The sequence below is a fragment of the Sphaeramia orbicularis genome, chromosome 13, assembly GCF_902148855.1.
Source record: "Sphaeramia orbicularis chromosome 13, fSphaOr1.1, whole genome shotgun sequence".
Taxonomy (NCBI): domain Eukaryota; kingdom Metazoa; phylum Chordata; class Actinopteri; order Kurtiformes; family Apogonidae; genus Sphaeramia; species Sphaeramia orbicularis.
Window position 1 is genome coordinate 17,068,846 of NC_043969.1, and position 16,599 is coordinate 17,085,444.

Below are 16,599 nucleotides of genomic sequence, written 5' to 3' on the forward strand. Positions count from 1 at the left end.
TTTGAAAATATGATTATCTTCGTATCTATCTAGACAGTGAGTTTGCCAACAGCGCTGTAAGTTACCTGATCCAGCCCAGTCTGCTTTAACCACAGGCGACTGCGAATGTGACTGAGCTTGGAAAGGTGACGGACTCGGGTCTTTTCATATAAAGACTCTTTTGTTTAACAGAGGCAGCCGTCCAGGAAGCTGCTCTAATCTGAATAGGCTACATTTTTTTTTTTTTTTTTTATTAATTTATATCTAAAGGGGACCGAGTGGAGAGGTGAGGGAAAGTTTAACAGGCAGTGACGTCATCGCAGAATGAAACACAAGTAAGATCAATAAGATGAGCTGGATTGGAAATGTCATATCAACCTGTTGAAGTTACATCACAGTCTGCACATCAGCTTTCCCGATGAAAACACGACATGCAAATTCAATGTGTGGATTTACCGGCACCGTCTGCTGAAGGATTTCAGCGGCAAACGCATCTAAATAATACAATGTCATTATCACTAATTTTTCTGTTGCTGTGTGGGCTCAACAGAGTGAAAAACAAGTAATAACACAATCAGATGAGAACAATCAACAAGAGGTTTTAATGAGACGACAGAAAAACAAAACACAATTAAAAATGCATCAGCCTATTTATTGTTTAATTACATATAAGCTAATTAAAATAATAATGTGATATTTTTTTGTTGAAACCTTAATGGAATTTAAGACAATAAATGCACCAAAGGAGCAGTTTAATTGCGAATTAACATTATATTTATACCGACAGGCTTGTATTTCTGCATTTTAAAATAATTAGATTTTAAATAAACTTTAAAATGACCTTTTAGAACATCTTAAACGTATATTATTATTTTGACTCCTCAGCAGAGCAGATCAAAATCAACATGCAACATTCATAATTATTTAGTAGCTCTTTTACGTGTGATCAACATGCTCCTGAAATGAACCACTTCAAAGACAGTGTTTTGTATTTTTAATCTTTTTTTATTTTAAGGTTACACATTTTATGTTTATATTTTTAGACTTTTGCATTTCAGATGGTGGCATCAGGCCTAACAACATTCACATGCGCGCAAACAAACACTTCAGTTTCTATATAGACAAGTGCATATATTTATTTTGGAAAATAATAAATGCGAAAAGTCATATAAGTGGAGGACAAGGTTCCTAAACCAAGAATATTCTGTTAACAGATGCTACGTGGCTGGTAATACATTATTTAAATCATAAAAACAAACAAATGTCTTGTTCTTCGTTAGGCGTCATTCGTGTGCACAGAAACAAATGCGCACATAGGTTTTAGCGCAATTTTTTAATAATATAAAGAAATTCAGGCTATGTGGATGCTTTGTATTTTTTATATGCTCATTTATTTGTGACATTTTAATTGAGACGAACAGGATTTTGTATTTGTATTTAAATGGTCAAAGATAATATCACAATGAAAGTATTAGGCAAATATTGCCAGATATAGTCATTACAAGTTTATTTTTTATGAAGTAAAAAACCTGATTTACAGGTAATTTTTTAAGTACTGTTCTTGGCATTTACTTGCCAGCTTTATTTTTAGGCCTAATTAAACAGCAATTTACAGCAATGTTGTAAATCCATTATTGATTACTACTTCTATTTTTCTATATTCCAAGAAGGGCTCGGGCTAACTTGAGGGTAATAATTTGGAAAGTCATTACAGCATCCCCCGAGGTCTGAGTGGCCATTCTTGGATAAAAAATGTCCCGGAGTTGTCTTGGATGTTGCGCATTCATCCTGGGACGGACTCGGCCTAAACGTCGCGGTACAGGGTAGTTGGTGTGAGTAAAAATAGCTGGCTTGTCCAGAAATCATGTTAAAAGAGCACGGATCCGACAGCGGCAGGGTGCACGCAGGAATGGATGTCGAAAAAGCGGTGCAGGCGCCTCCAATCTGATGGCGCCGAGACTGTGCGCAACTGACTCCGATGTAGGACATTTCCTGGTGCGTTTGGAGGAACCGGTCAGCATCTGCAGCACTTGTTGCACTGAGCCGAGAACGCTGTGAAACCACCGATGTGGCGTGGTTGGAAAAACTAGGATGAGTGCTCAAGTAAGTTCCTGTGCCAAGATGGGTGCGCACTGGCGTTTGGAGAGGAAGAAACGGTGACACCGGCCAGTAAAATGAACCTGCTGCAGCCAAGGTCACACTGGTTGCAGTGCTGGAGGTCATGAGGCGACTCCCTCCTCTTTTCAAAGCAAGCTTGGCCCGAGAGCCAGCTGTGGTCCTGCGGCGGAGTTTCCCTGATGTGCCGCCTATGAACACATCTTCACTGCAGGGGTCCAGCATCCAGTAATTGCCTTTACCTGGATCATCATAGTGTCGCGGCACTTTGACGAAACACTTGTTCAGGCTGAGGTTATGCCTGATGGAGTTCTGCCATCCTTGTCTGTTTTGCCGGTAGTATGGAAAGTTGTCCATGATAAACTCATAGATGCCGTTGAGTGTGAGCCGCCGTTCGGGGCTTTGGCGGATGGCCATCATGATGAGCGCATTGTAACTAAACGGAGGTTTTTCAGGTTTGGTGCTCTCCTCAGGTCTCACTCCTTTCTTTGAATCTTCTTTGGTCCCCCCTCGTTTGCTATTTGCTGACGCCGGTTTGCTTTGTACCTTACATAGTTTTGTGTTGCTACAGTTCTCCTCATTGTCAAAGTTTTCCAGTTGACTCGGTTTGTCCGGGTGCGCAGAACGCAGTTTTGGGGACGGAGAAGGACACTCCTGGTCTCCCACCACCCCCTCTCTTCTCCATAACAGGCTGCTGATGCTGAATGAAGACTTGTGGAAAAATCGGTCTGAACTTTTGAAATCTTCCATGTCAGTGTGAGGTTAAACGCACAGTTAAAATCCTTAAAGGGGTTCGGTTTAGAGCGCGTCACTTGTACTCACAGAGAAAATGCACACTGATCTTCAGTGGTGAGAAGCCAAAGACGCACTGGATAGACAACGTGCAAACTTCATGCGCATGATCACAGCAGCTCAGGACTCGTTACCCACGAAAAAGTAGTGCGTTACTTTGTTACTCCACCTTATGCGAAAACACATGGGGTTCATTCGTGCGTCAATATAACTGCATTCACTAATAATGAAACTTATGATAACTTTCTCGTTGAAAATCAGAAGACAAAACTAATCTAACATCTAATCAAAATAAAATTCGAAGTAAAAATAGTACACATGAACATGGCGTTACCGACGCGTGCGCCCCATACAATTCGTTGTGTGAACCCAGGACAAAACGAGTATTCTGTCAGTCTGTGAGGCTGATGACTGAACTCTCTGTCTGACTTATAACACTTCCGTGACTCGTGAAACTCAACCTTCTCACACGCGTCTTGCCCTCCAGTTGGCCTCACCTGTCTGTCTCCATGCGCACCTTTTTGACACCGTGATTTGGCACGAACCCAATGAGAGGAAAGAGGCAGATGGAGCCGATATGACCTGGATCTCAACAAAGGCACAGTAAAACTCAAATGTATGCACGAAAACATTTATTTCTTAAGATGTGATTGCGGTGTAATGCAAATATTCTGATACCAGAAAACGCCAAAATAAGGAAGTGAATGTAATTTATTACATGTCTTTGGTTACTTATTTAACCCTTTCATGCATGAATTATTAGAACCTTTGTCGAGATCTTTTCTTGAGTGTTTTTATTCCTCATTAGGCATGAAAAACAATGCAATTGAGTTTTGTTTTGTTTTGTTTTTTTCATGGATAAAAAATGTCCACTCAGCTACTCCATGCATTTTATTCTTGAAGCACAGAAACATGTATTTAAAACCCAACATCAGAAAGTGATATGAAAACAATGAAATAAAAACATTTTTAATGCTGCTAATCTGATGTTTTGTCAACATTTTAACATACTCTAATACTAGTTATGACTCTCTTGATTGATTGATTGATTGATTGATTTGCTTGATTGATGTATTTATTTCGAATATGAATGTCAAAACAGAAGAAAATAAACAAAACACTTACACAAAAGACATATAATGCATATTCGAAAAGGAGTGAGTAGAAGCATAACTTCTAAAATCCCACCCCTTCTCCTTAAATAATTAATAACAGTAATAATCTACCTAGTCCATGGAGATAATATACAAAACAATACTTTTTTTTTTTTTTTTTTTTTTTTTTTTTTAAATCTGCTAATTACAGTCTAAAAATTAACTATTGATTTACATTACTGCAGATCAGGTTTATCAAGAACAGGAAAGTTACAATAATGGTATGAACTACAGTGTATTGGACGGTGCATAAGTGTCCACTGTGTTGGCTGATTATGCAACTAAAACAACAAAACCTGTGAATATACAAGAGAACAGCTGTAGAATAACTGTCCACTGGAGTGAACACTATGCATGAAAGGGTTAAAATATCACACAAAGATACAAGCACAGACCACAGATTCAATATGTTTGGGGATAAATTAACACAAAATGGCATCTAGTTAATAAATTATCTTATTATCATATTATTGTCAATATATAGTAGAATAATCATAGTAGAAAATGCTTATCAGTTTCATGTTCTTAACAGTTTTCCTGGCTTAATGTCGCGCAACTGTTGACACATTATGGTTGTTAAAAAATAAACAATGTTTCAGTTGTTATTTGATTGGATTTTTTGCACTGTCTTATGGAATGCAGACGATGTGAATTAATAATGCGTCTGCGAACAATGAGGTAAAACTTCCGCACGCTGTCTATACTGTTGAAAACATTCATATTAAAAAATACTTGTGTCTGTGTCTGTTTGAAGACGGGAGGGGGTGGAATGACAGCAATTCATGACATAAAGAAATCAGGAGACGTGTTGCGACAGAAAAGTAGAAAATATTTGTGTGTTTTAATGCAGACACAGCTAATAGTGACAGATATGAGGACATGCACTCAGGTAGTCCACACAGTTGATGCATATAGTGGACATAAAACATAAAACATAGGCCTGAAGGCGAACTGAGGCAGGGTCTTGTGTTTTATTCTACTGCATATGTGACTATGTTGGTTTAAAGGTCATAACCCACTTGTTTTGTTTGTATATTCATAGACATTCATACATGTTTGCACTCATAAAAGGGCAAATATGCACAACACAAGCAATTATTTTAACATTTCAAGTCAAAACAAATGACAGGTCAGTACAGTGGAGTACATGTATGTGCAGACTTTTACTATCATCAACAGAATTAAATACAATTCTTCACAGACAGTTTATTTTTTGCAGAGATGAGATTTTCTTTGTTTGTTTGTGTGTATTCATCTCTTTCGTGTATAATTATTTTCTCTATCTGAACTGTATAAATATTACATTACTTCCTTTTCTGTTTGATATGGCCCTCCTTCCTTAATCTCTTTGCTGCACAAGTGAGCACTTGTTGGGAATGTTTCTAGTATTACATAAAGCACACATTGTTGTCTCAACACTTGTAATCCCTTTAGATCTTTTTGTCTCTTAATATTTGATTTTTTTTTTTTTTTTTTTTTGGATTTGTGTTGTTAAGAGTAATTTGCTAGTGTCCCCCATAAGACACTGGCATGAGAACACCTTTACAATTAATATTTGTAAAGCCTATATTTAATTCATTACCATTTAACCCATAAAGACCTAGTGCTACTTTTGGGACCGTTCCCACATTAATTTGTCTCTATTTCTACCTTTCTTAACTGATTTATCACCAATTTTTATTTTTTTTTTTTAAGAATACTATCCTCTGTATTTTGCATTTTTTTGGTGTAAATCATGTATTTTCCTATATTTAATTCACAGATCATGTAGATGTTCATAAAAACTCAGCGTAAATTCAAAGTTAATTCAATCAAAACAGAAAAATCAGTAAAAAGTCACTTTTTCAGCCAAATATATCATTAGCTGAATATAAACCCAGTGTGTCCTTTCACTTTCATTGATGCCTCTGAACGTCCAAATGAGTCATATCTGATGACCATGAAAAGATGACAAACTGTATTTTACACCAATTATTTGCATGAATTGATTAGTCGATCAACAGGTATTGAACATTTTATATTTGTGGATGGTTTGTGTTGCTGGTGGTTGTTTGGGTCTTTATGGGTTAAATTAATGTACAAGTAGATAGATAGATAGATAGATAGATAGATAGATAGATAGATAGATAGATAGATAGATAGATAGATAGATAGATAGATAGATAGATAGATAGATAGATAGATAGATAGATAGATAGATAGATAGACAGACAGACAGACAGACAGACAGACAGATAAAGAGCCATGTACCTGTGCTACTTTTGAGCTTTGGTGAAGGAGGGATGTTTTGGACAAACACAAAGAGAAGTAACAATATTAAAATATTTTTAAAAAATCAAAGAAACTAAATAATTCCTTTATTGCACATAAAAAATATTACACATACATATGTTATTCAAGTGCATTTTACATAACAGCAGAGAATTTTCTATAATTCTGAACAGTTACAGTACGCTCCACCAAAAACATATCAACCAATCCATTCTTTAGGAAAATACTTTGCACTCCATATTAGTACATTAAGTCTTCTGAAAAATGGCATGGCAAATTGAAAAAATGTAACACAAAGAATGAAGTGAGAACCTTGCATGCATTCAAGTTAAAGTGTAATCATGGTCAGTTGGAGAAGTAAGATCTACAAACCCCCTGAAAAGTTCACCACTCCATGCTATAATAGCACCCTCTGCTGTATGAGAAACACCTGACAGGATGTGAAACCTGCAGGACGTCCTATTGAGCAACACATTATGTCTGAACTACTCAAAAGACTGTAAATGTAAACATGAATTGAAACCCCCCACCAAAAAAACAATGAATAATAAAAAGATATACAATGCTCCTGTTGTGATCTTTTTTTGTGTCATATTCAGATTGAGATCACATGAAGGTAACAGAATTTTCCAGCCATTCTGTAATGAGGTTTATGTGGCGTCCCTCAGTTGTGACAGTACAGCGTAAAGTTTTGCTCCTGGGCATTCTGTGTTTCCCAGATCTCTGTGCCCAAACAAGACAAACTCTGGATGTAAAAATCCATGGGAAACTCCAGACTGCAGCAGCCGTTTGACTGACTGTAAAGCCTCTCTGCTTGGTGTGTCATCTGAAACCAAAAATATTTGAATGGTTGTTACATTCACTACTCTGCAGCCATCAAATGATATATAGAATTGGTGTCTCAGACCTAAAATAATCCAGCAGATAATTAAAACTTTATACGTAACCTTCCCCTTTCTGCTACTGTTTCTTATGCTCTTACCTGAAGAGGTGTGCCCTTGGTGTTGTCAGTCAAACGTAATTAAATGTACTTACTGTTGAAATTACCCAGGAAAGCAATCCCTAGTGAGTCATGATTGTTGCCTTTGGCATGTGCCCCCACCACACCCCAGCCACGGCCCTCATACAGGGTGCCATCGCCTCCAACAAGAAAACTAGAATGTATAGAAAGTAGGCAATTACTGAGTATCCTATAGGTGTTAAAAACCAGGATTAGAAGCAATGCGCAGTTTTTGTTACAGTTTACATTACATACAGCTGATATGTGCCTGGGTTGGAGAAAATGTAATCTTCTATAATATTTAACACAGGATAAAAACAGAGGTACTCACTTGTATCCAATGTCATCAAAACCTCTTTCCTGCATGTGTGTTTTCTGAATGCTTTTAACTTGGCGCATACAGTCGCTTTGGCTTTTGCAGCTTTCAATGGCAGTGTGGTGTATGACCGCTCTCTGAGCAGCAGCTTTCAAAGTCTCTTTGTTTCGAGGGGCAGCTGCTCCCCACTGCAGCCGGGAAACAATGGTCACTGAAACGGTTTAAAGAGAATCAAAACAATATTTGAATGTAAAAGAATAAAATTGAAGCTACATTAATATCCATAGCACAAGGAGAAGTGTGTTTCTTACCTGCTTCCTCCATAAGTTCATACACAGCTGCAAACTGACCAGGGGCAGACGATGCACCTCTTTATTAGAGTCTATTGATGTAGGAGGTGTGGTCATGGGAAATACACCACGTGCCTCTACTCTATTGTTGCATGTGAGTACATGCCATTTCAGTCAGCACACAAGTTAATCTTCAGCTGGTCATACTGGCTGAGAGAGTCTATAGTTGTGCAACAGGCTGTTTGGAATATACATGTTTGAAAAAAAGGAAGTCAAAGTGACATTTAACATTCCACACAGAGACTGATCTGACACAGCAGATAGCTTCAAACTGATATGAGTGGTCATGGGAATTTTCAGAGGAAACCACTATTTGTGTGGCCATATCAGTGACGTAGAATGGAACGAAACTCGTAGTAGCATCACACAGCTAGGAGTAATTACTTTGAAACCTGAGGAGGGCAGTAAAGATTGATGCTGAAACATATGGTTGTGTATGCTCATGTGAATTATTGTAACTGGTTCTATACCATAAATCAGTTGAAGTAAACACCCACAGAGTTTTGAAACAATTCTTTTAATCTAATAACATACAAGAAAATGGCAAAAGTTAAAAAAATATGAATACATTTTATTCACAAGCTGGTGTCTCGCACAACTTACAAATCAAAAGTTTTGAAGAGACAGTTCTGTTTGAGCTGCAGCTAAATATAGTTTTTTTTGTCAAGAGGAAATGTTTCACACCAGTAGAGTTATTCTGTCCATCTATGTCCACAGTGTGGAGCTGTGCAGACATAGTACAGCCTCATAGCATCCTGTCAGAAAGAACAAAGAGCAGAAGAATATGATTAAATACTTACATGAAAAGATATTAAATGCATATTTTTTCATCTTCTTTGCTGGGTCAATCAAATATTTCTGTTTGTATTTATTTGTTTATGTGTGTAAAAATATTTATGCTTAACTAACTTAACTAAATAATTAGACACAATATTACCTATATATTGGATGAATGGGTGGAAAAGGTCAATCTGTTGCCAATATAAATCTAGGAAGTGTAGTCACATGCAGATTACATGAAATCACAAAAGTTAATAATCACTTAATTCCAATGATCATACCTCAGCCTTCATACTGTGAGACTGGAAGAACACTGCCTCCTTGTGACCGCATCTGAGCAGACATGGTACATACACAATATTACAAACAATATTACAAAATAAAGCACTTTTAGTTTATTACTTGGTAATGAACAGGAGTGTGCTAAAAGGGTACATACTTTTAGGGTGTAAAGTTTAAAGATATAAAATACAATAATACAGCACTAATAGCCCATACATTAAGTATGCACCAAACACAGACCATTTCCATCAAAATTAGTTGTGGTTCTTTATTTTCATTCAGGATTCATGGAATTTCACTAGGCTGCACATCTCCAGGTTTTAAGTGGAAACCATTCTAATAAAGGATGCATCACTAACATGCACTGTGCAATGCATACCATACCACAAAAAGGTCAAGTTACCTCATCCAGTTCAACTTTTTGAGATCCATGGCTTTTAGTATTGGTTATCTGATTTTTTTTTTTTTTTTTAATCTGAATTTTTAAACATTCCCCTCCTTTTTCATGACTACTTGTACATGTGTTCAAGTTTAATCAGCCTATGTACACTTTCTGGTGCTCATTACTTGATTGTCCTTATACTCAGTAAATATAAGTGGTACTAAACCAGAAATAAAGTGAATTAAATGCATGATTTGGACTGTATGAGGTAGTTATTCAACAATACTGGTTTTTATACCACTTCTCTTGTGTGCTCCTCTAAATAAGGGTTCAGCTGACTGAGGACTATGAAAAAGAACTGCAGACAACTGCATTTTAAACAGTGAAAATTATCCTGTAAAACTAGCAGTTGTAAAGTTCCTCTGTTTAGATTTTAAATCCAATCAAGTTTGATTTTATATAGTAAAAAAAAAAGATTTTTAAAGAAGTAAAATCACCTACATCTTCAATCATCCTGTATGAACTACATAAGTATATTATTACACTTTGAGATACTGATAAACAAGTAGGAGTGTGCAGAAAAGATGAGCAGTTCAAACATACTTTGGACATGGATGATCCTCTGTCCTTGGTAGTGTTGGATCCTGAGACACATCAGCGATGATTTGGGTCAATTCACTGGAGGGAAAAAAATAATAACCCATGAAATTAATCCCAAAATATAGACTAACTGTACATTGACATGTGCGTGCATAATGTATAGTACACACAGGGTTACATTAATAGTATGTTACATGATTACAAAAAGAGATTGACTTCTAATATCTAAATATACAAAATTAATGAATGAATGAAGAAATGAACATGCTCTTCACATTATACCGAAGCATTTAAGACCATACATTTAATGTTACCATGTGAGAGTTGAGCATTTCTTTTATCATTAAAATTTTGTAGTTCTACTGCAACAAGCAGGAAATACTATTTAAAGGATATTAAACTTAGTTATTGTAATGTGGTATTGTGTGACTCTTTTTACTTACTCGACCTCATGGGTGATCTTGTTGACATAGATGCAGCTGTTGTCTGCTTCTTGTTGGTAGTCACAGTTTCTGCACTATGGGTCAAGACGATTTGAAGAATTAATACTTTAAAAACTGAATTCATCAAGTATGTAAACATTTATATCTTTAACTAGACACTTACCGCATAGAGTAGGATGCGGTTCTCCTTATCCTCTTTAGGGTACAACATGTTGTTACTGGGAAAATAAAGTCATTATACTTATTACTTGTTCCTGCACCTTTAGGTGTTACAAAGAGAGAAAAAAGGCAGTAGATGATCTGACAAAGAGGGTTCAGATGCTCTAAACTTTAGCTGAACCATCTCTCTCTTCTGAGATTTGCATGTTAGCTTAAACACACAGGCAGCTGGCTAGACAAAATACAAATCATTACGCCTTTTTCTGGCAACAACTCACCATTCTTGGCAAAACCGTATGCCAACGAATCCTGGTTCATATGTTCCAGTGTCTAAATCCATTGAAAATACGGTGGGTTTACGTTAAGATAAACAAATTATATAAATGTGACGCTCTATAAGCCTCAAGCGCCGCGATCTCCTCTACCGGTTTGAATACAGACAACAGCGCATGCGTGAATTCTATACATGATCATTTTTAGTGACAGTGCCACCTGACGGCCGGAGGACAAAACAGACTCTAAAGGCTGTAGCTAACTTTTTTCTTTTCTTTTCTTTTCTTTTCTTTTCTTTTCTTTTCTTTTCTTTTCTTTTCTTTTCTTTTCATTGAATTTATAAATTATTGGCATATGACAAATGCTGATGCAAATTTCTAAATGGGATGATTATAGTCATGAATCTGCCTTGACACAGGAGGACAGGGGTTGTTTTTAGAAATAGCTTTTACAATTTCTAGTTTAGTTTATCTGCTCTGTTCTATATTGTCTAAGAATATTGTTATTGCACTGCTGTCACCAGAGCTGCCACAACACACTAGGAAAACTAGGCAATTGCCTAGAGCCCCAAGCTTGAGAGGGGCCCCCCGGAATATGATGGAATACCCAGTATCTGTCCAATTGAAATTATGAGAAAGGGAAATGCAGTTGTGTAAAAAATACACATGGTAACCGAGGAACAAAGTTAGAACATCCCTAGGTGTGTGTAACAAAAACAGAAAATCCAGTCGAACAAAATCAGACAGTCAGTGACTGTCAGTGCAATAACCCATTTATACACGTATTTCCCAGTTTGAGATTAATAAAGTAAAGGGACACAAACTATACAAAAATCAGAATCATTCAAGAAAAAGTCTTGACATTTTCAGACAACATTTTCAATTTCCTTATGAGAATAGTCTTAATATTAAAACTCAAAGTATAACAAAAAAAAATGAATAGTGAAACTCCTTCCTTTCCTTCCTTCCTTCCTTCCTTCCTTCCTTCCTTCCTTCCTTCCTTCCTTCCTCTCCTCCATCTTTCTTGGAAGGAAGGAAGGAAGGATCCTTCTTCAAAAGAAAGAAAGAAAGAAACAAAGAAACAAACAAACAAACAAATATAAATAAAATTGGATTGATTGATTTATTTGATTGATCTGTATTGCTGACTTAACTGTACCAGCTTCTCATGTATTATACAAATGATTTAGGACATAGTATATGGTGTGTCACTAGAAAAACACAGAGAAAGAAATCCTAATGTTTGGAGAGATGGATATCTGAATTTGAGTTCAGCTCATGAAAAATGGGAGTAAAAACAAAAGTGATGCATTTATAGTTCTGTTCAGTGTAATAGCTGAGGTTATTCTGCACATTCTGATATCCAACACATGGGTCATCAGATTATATGAAGTACCTAAAAAGGTGATAATAAGCAGGTACTGCAAAAACTACTTACAGACTCCTATACTAAACAGTCATAAAAAACTACAACAACAATTAAAGTGCAATTAAGTTTTATTGGTACATTCATATTCAAGTTATATTTAAATGCTGAAGTGTAAGAATTGTTTTCATTGTTTTGCCAGAGCTGCTGTAAGTGTTGGTATGAATCAGATCAGTGCAGGCTGGCCCGGGCCTTCCTTTCCACCTCACTGCAGTGTATTTCAGAGAGTCCAGTCGCCCTGCACATGGAAGAACCACATAACAAGTCATTATTCAGTACATATACATTAAACCCAAAATAGAGTGTGCATTATTATCACAAGTTATCAGCTGTCTTGATAAAAGTAGCAGTGCCTCTCATGCAGATGCTGCAGTGGCTTATAGATTGTGCTGTTATGTGCAGTGACAGGTCAGTGTGTGAACCTGCCTACACTCACCTCAGATCCCTCAGCTTCTTCTCTTTGATCTCAGCAATGCGCATACGTCTTTGCCGGGCTTCTTCTTTCAGCCGATCAGCCTCCTTGAATATCTCTCGGCGGTTGGCGATGGCTGTGAGTTCACGTTCTTTCACCTGCTGCCGGATGGCCTCAGCATGGTGGAGCGCCCTCTGATGCTGCTTCTCCTCCTCCTCCTTCTGTTTGATGATCGCTTCCTGTTGGACCCTGTGATGAGAAACAGGATTTGTCATGACCTTAATGTGTGAGATATAGACTGAAATATTAATGCCTACATACTAAGGCTTCCATCACAAACTCCAACTCAGTTATCCAGATTTAAGTGACTGCAACTGTTACCTTGAAAATTTATTGTAACATGAAAATTGAAAGTGTCTTACTTCAGCACCCTCTCAAACTCAGCCTTCTCTCGTCCTGCCTCGATTGACAGGCAGTGCTCTTTGGACTGAATCTGCTCCAATCGAGCTGCCTTCAGCATTGCTTCCTCCTGCGCTTTCTTCACAGCCAGCTCTTTTTCTTTCCTCCTCCATTCTCTGTCTGTAATTTCTTGGTTTCTCCGAGCCCGGAGCTCATCCTTGTACACAGTAACACACAAAAATTAGGACATATAATCTTCTAGTGTCTGATTTATGATTTCCTCAAATGGATTAAACTTATGGGGTCCACTTTTGTGTCTGCTGGTTTAGTTCCCAACCTGCTCTGCCTGATAGTCTCTTGCTTTCTCTTGTCGGGCCCTCATTCTGGCTATCTCCAACTCCTTCTCCTTCTTGATTCGTCTCTGTTCTGCTTCATATTCAGCTTCTTGTTCCTGCAAGATTCATGAAATCTCAGAATTCACCTAAATCGTGAAACAAGATGTACCGTTAAATAAAACACATATTGTTCCTACCATTTCTTAGTGCTTGAATGTACATGTTAAACACTTAATGCTGATGAATTGAACTCCAGTGTAATTAGTTTTTGTTTGCTACGACACAGACAAGAATTTAAGAAGTAATAAGTTTCTCTTTAACCATTTTCTTTTTGATGTATTCCAGGTTTCTCAGATCATTCAGCTTCTCCTCTTCTTTCTTCTGCTCTTTTGCCCGCACTGTCTCAGCATTGATACGTCTGACTTCCTCCTGCAGACGCCGCTGCTCCTCTTTTTTCTTCAACAAGGCCTGAAAAAAGAAGACATCCAAGTATTGAAACAGCCAGTAAAGAAATGTACTTAACACAACTTAACTTTTTCTCATTTCTGTTTCTGTTTGGTTTGCTGTGTCTCCCCCTTGTGTCTGCACCTGGAGGTCCTCCATGTTCATCCTCTCCTGTTCATTTCGGACATGCTGTTTCTCCATCTCTTTCATCTCATCTTGTACTTGTGTCTCTTCCCAGCGCTGCTGGATTTGTTCATAAATTTGTTGCATTCCACTGTAACAAAATACAGAGGCATAACACATACACCGTGACTTTCACATCTCATTTACTTTTGATTTTTAAAAATTGTATTGAATTAAAAGCAAACATTTCTCATTACTTAATGTGCTGATTATGTGTTTGATTAGGATATACTTGCTTTGAGATGCTTTTAAGGAAGATTGTTGTATATTTTCAGAACCTTTTGAACTATTGATGGTGTTTTAAATGTATGTTCTTAGTTTAGTGTTTTATGTGTGGTTGTAGAACTGACTTTTATTGTGTTTTATGTATATTTTTATTGTGGATGTATGGCTGTGAATTCTATCGTGCATAACTTCTGCTGCTGCTGTCTTGGCCAGGATACTCTTGAAAAAGACATTTTTAATCTCAATGAGCTTATTTCCTGGTTAAATTTTTTAAAATTACATAAATATATATATATATATATATATATATATATATATATATATATATATATATATATACACACACACACACACACACACACACACACACATATATATATATATATATATATATATATATATATATATATATATATATATATATATATATGTGTGTGTGTGTGTGTGTGTTTCCCAGAAAATTCCTCTTCACCTGATTCTCTGTTTTTTGCGCAGTTCCTCAATTTTCTCCATAGTCTCCAAGGCTTTGCGACGATCCACCTCCATCATGGCATCCAGCCGCCTTTCCTCATCCAACAATTCAGCTTGGATTTGTTTCTTCTCCTGGATCTGAGCATCACGTGTGGCTTGACACTGAGCACCCAGAATCAGCTATGGGACACATACAGAATCATTGATATGTGAGGATCATTGACACAGTGGGACAGGTTGATCTGTTCCCTGTCCACACCTGCTTCTTACCATGTTAAGCTTTTTGATCTCATCCTCTTGCTCCATCCTGAGGGCATTGGCCCGTTCCCGCAAACGCATCGCACGTTCCTGGGCCTCTATCTCTATTTCACTCAGGGTATGGTTTTCCGTATGGGATAGGTCCAGCTGAAAAATTTGTCGGTTTCTTTCCTGGGCTGCTTTCTGTGTAATAGGTTCGAGTTACTTTAGAAACAATGAGGTTTATTTAATCTGAAAGATTAAGGAGAATTGGACAAAAATTTATGTTTTTATGTTTCCCACCATTTCTTCTTGTCTCTTTTTTAGAGAAGCCTCCTTCATGGCCTGTATCTCCTCCTTGGTGAGAACCCGAGACCTTGAGTTGATCTGCTCAAACTCAGCTGGTGTGAGAATGACAGACTTTCCAGATGGATCCTCCTGTGGGATCCTGTCAAAACCCAGTGTGTTTAGATTCAGGTTACATTTGCATTTTATCCCATTGTGGCACATTGTACATAATCCATAATTACAGTATTTTTGATATTGTAATACATTGTTATGTGATGTTATATGATTGTTGTTTTTTTTTTTTGCCTCTAGAAGACTGAAGTGTAGTTACTGAAAACAGTTCCTATGTGTATCACTTGCATACCCTACCTGAGATTACGAATGAGGTCCTTGGTGATAATTTGAAGTGTCTCTCCTTGTTGGGTCCTCTGGGGCTGATCCTTGGCTTTGGGTGTTGTGCTGCCATGTTTGACAGAGCCTGATGGTTTCTAGGCAGTGTTAAACATATCAGACACATAATTTACTTCATATAGTTGACTATCCTCTGAGATTTGTAAACCTAGTCATACTACAGTCTCCTGTCTAATTTACACTAATACTGTGAGACCTTTACTGTACAGGGTATAATATCACATGAGTTGTGACACTCACCGGTTTGGGGGTCCCAAACAGGGTCTCATCCACCTGAGAGGAGGGGGCCAGCGTGCGGTACCGACGACTATGGGAGCTGCTTCGTGAACTCGTGGAAGTGGATCCGACTCTCTACAGGATGCAAATTAATTAGTGTCTAGGTTAGCTTAATCCAAAGTAATTATTTTTTATTGTTATTAAAACTTACCATATTCTTCGGATATCAGTGTCAAGGGCAGTACTGTATTGTTTATTTCAGTAAGTATAACCTTTTCAAACCGTTAAACAGCTGTATAAACTCTAAAGTGGTGAATGTAGCTAGTTTCTCTTCTTTGCTAAAGTCTTGATAAAGGTTTGTTGTATGTTGCCATGGCGACCTGTAGAGAGCCTGAACAGGAGGGGCCGTAAACGTTGTTCCGGTGTCAAAAAAAAAAAAAAAAAAGTAAATAAAACTTTGGAAATGGAAAATAAATATGATTTTTTTTTTCTTTCTTGCTTATTTATTTGCTTGTTGAAACTCTTCTATTTTACATCATTTATCAAGCTTCTTTTTTAATATTACTGCGGCTTTTTTTTCCAACTTTATTAATCAAAATCTGGTCATACATTCAAACGAATTCCATAGAAAAAGGACTTTTTTTTTTTTTTTTCAGA

The 16,599-nt window shown here is 37.1% G+C and overlaps 4 protein-coding genes across 4 annotated transcripts; all 4 read right to left on the reverse strand.

The window, feature by feature from the left end:
• Positions 1–787: 787 nt before the first annotated feature.
• foxg1c (forkhead box G1c) lies at positions 788–3,172 on the reverse strand. Its single transcript, XM_030152641.1, has one exon. The coding sequence runs from the start codon at positions 2,842–2,844 to the stop codon at positions 1,627–1,629; it is 1,218 nt and encodes a 405-aa protein (XP_030008501.1). The 5' UTR covers positions 2,845–3,172; the 3' UTR covers positions 788–1,626.
• Positions 3,173–6,380: 3,208 nt separating this feature from the next.
• pglyrp5 (peptidoglycan recognition protein 5) lies at positions 6,381–8,351 on the reverse strand. Its single transcript, XM_030153001.1, has 4 exons — positions 7,939–8,351; positions 7,643–7,838; positions 7,347–7,465; positions 6,381–7,137 (listed from the first exon to the last, which is right to left on the reverse strand). Exons 1-4 carry the CDS (start codon positions 7,949–7,951, stop codon positions 6,962–6,964), a joined length of 504 nt encoding a protein of 167 aa, XP_030008861.1. The 5' UTR covers positions 7,952–8,351; the 3' UTR covers positions 6,381–6,961.
• A 280-nt stretch (positions 8,352–8,631) lies between these two features.
• On the reverse strand, positions 8,632–11,056 carry polr2i (RNA polymerase II subunit I). The gene is made up of 6 exons (XM_030153002.1): positions 10,902–11,056; positions 10,628–10,682; positions 10,465–10,538; positions 10,025–10,099; positions 9,039–9,090; positions 8,632–8,732 (listed from the first exon to the last, which is right to left on the reverse strand). The coding sequence occupies exons 1-6, from the start codon at positions 10,961–10,963 to the stop codon at positions 8,670–8,672; spliced, it is 381 nt and encodes a 126-aa protein (XP_030008862.1). The 5' UTR covers positions 10,964–11,056; the 3' UTR covers positions 8,632–8,669.
• Positions 11,057–12,414: 1,358 nt separating this feature from the next.
• cfap45 (cilia and flagella associated protein 45) lies at positions 12,415–16,213 on the reverse strand. The gene is made up of 12 exons (XM_030152592.1): positions 16,154–16,213; positions 15,967–16,077; positions 15,685–15,803; positions 15,331–15,475; positions 15,061–15,231; positions 14,792–14,970; positions 14,056–14,185; positions 13,789–13,935; positions 13,470–13,583; positions 13,156–13,349; positions 12,758–12,982; positions 12,415–12,559 (listed from the first exon to the last, which is right to left on the reverse strand). The coding sequence occupies exons 1-12, from the start codon at positions 16,154–16,156 to the stop codon at positions 12,493–12,495; spliced, it is 1,605 nt and encodes a 534-aa protein (XP_030008452.1). The 5' UTR covers positions 16,157–16,213; the 3' UTR covers positions 12,415–12,492.
• Positions 16,214–16,599: the final 386 nt, after the last annotated feature.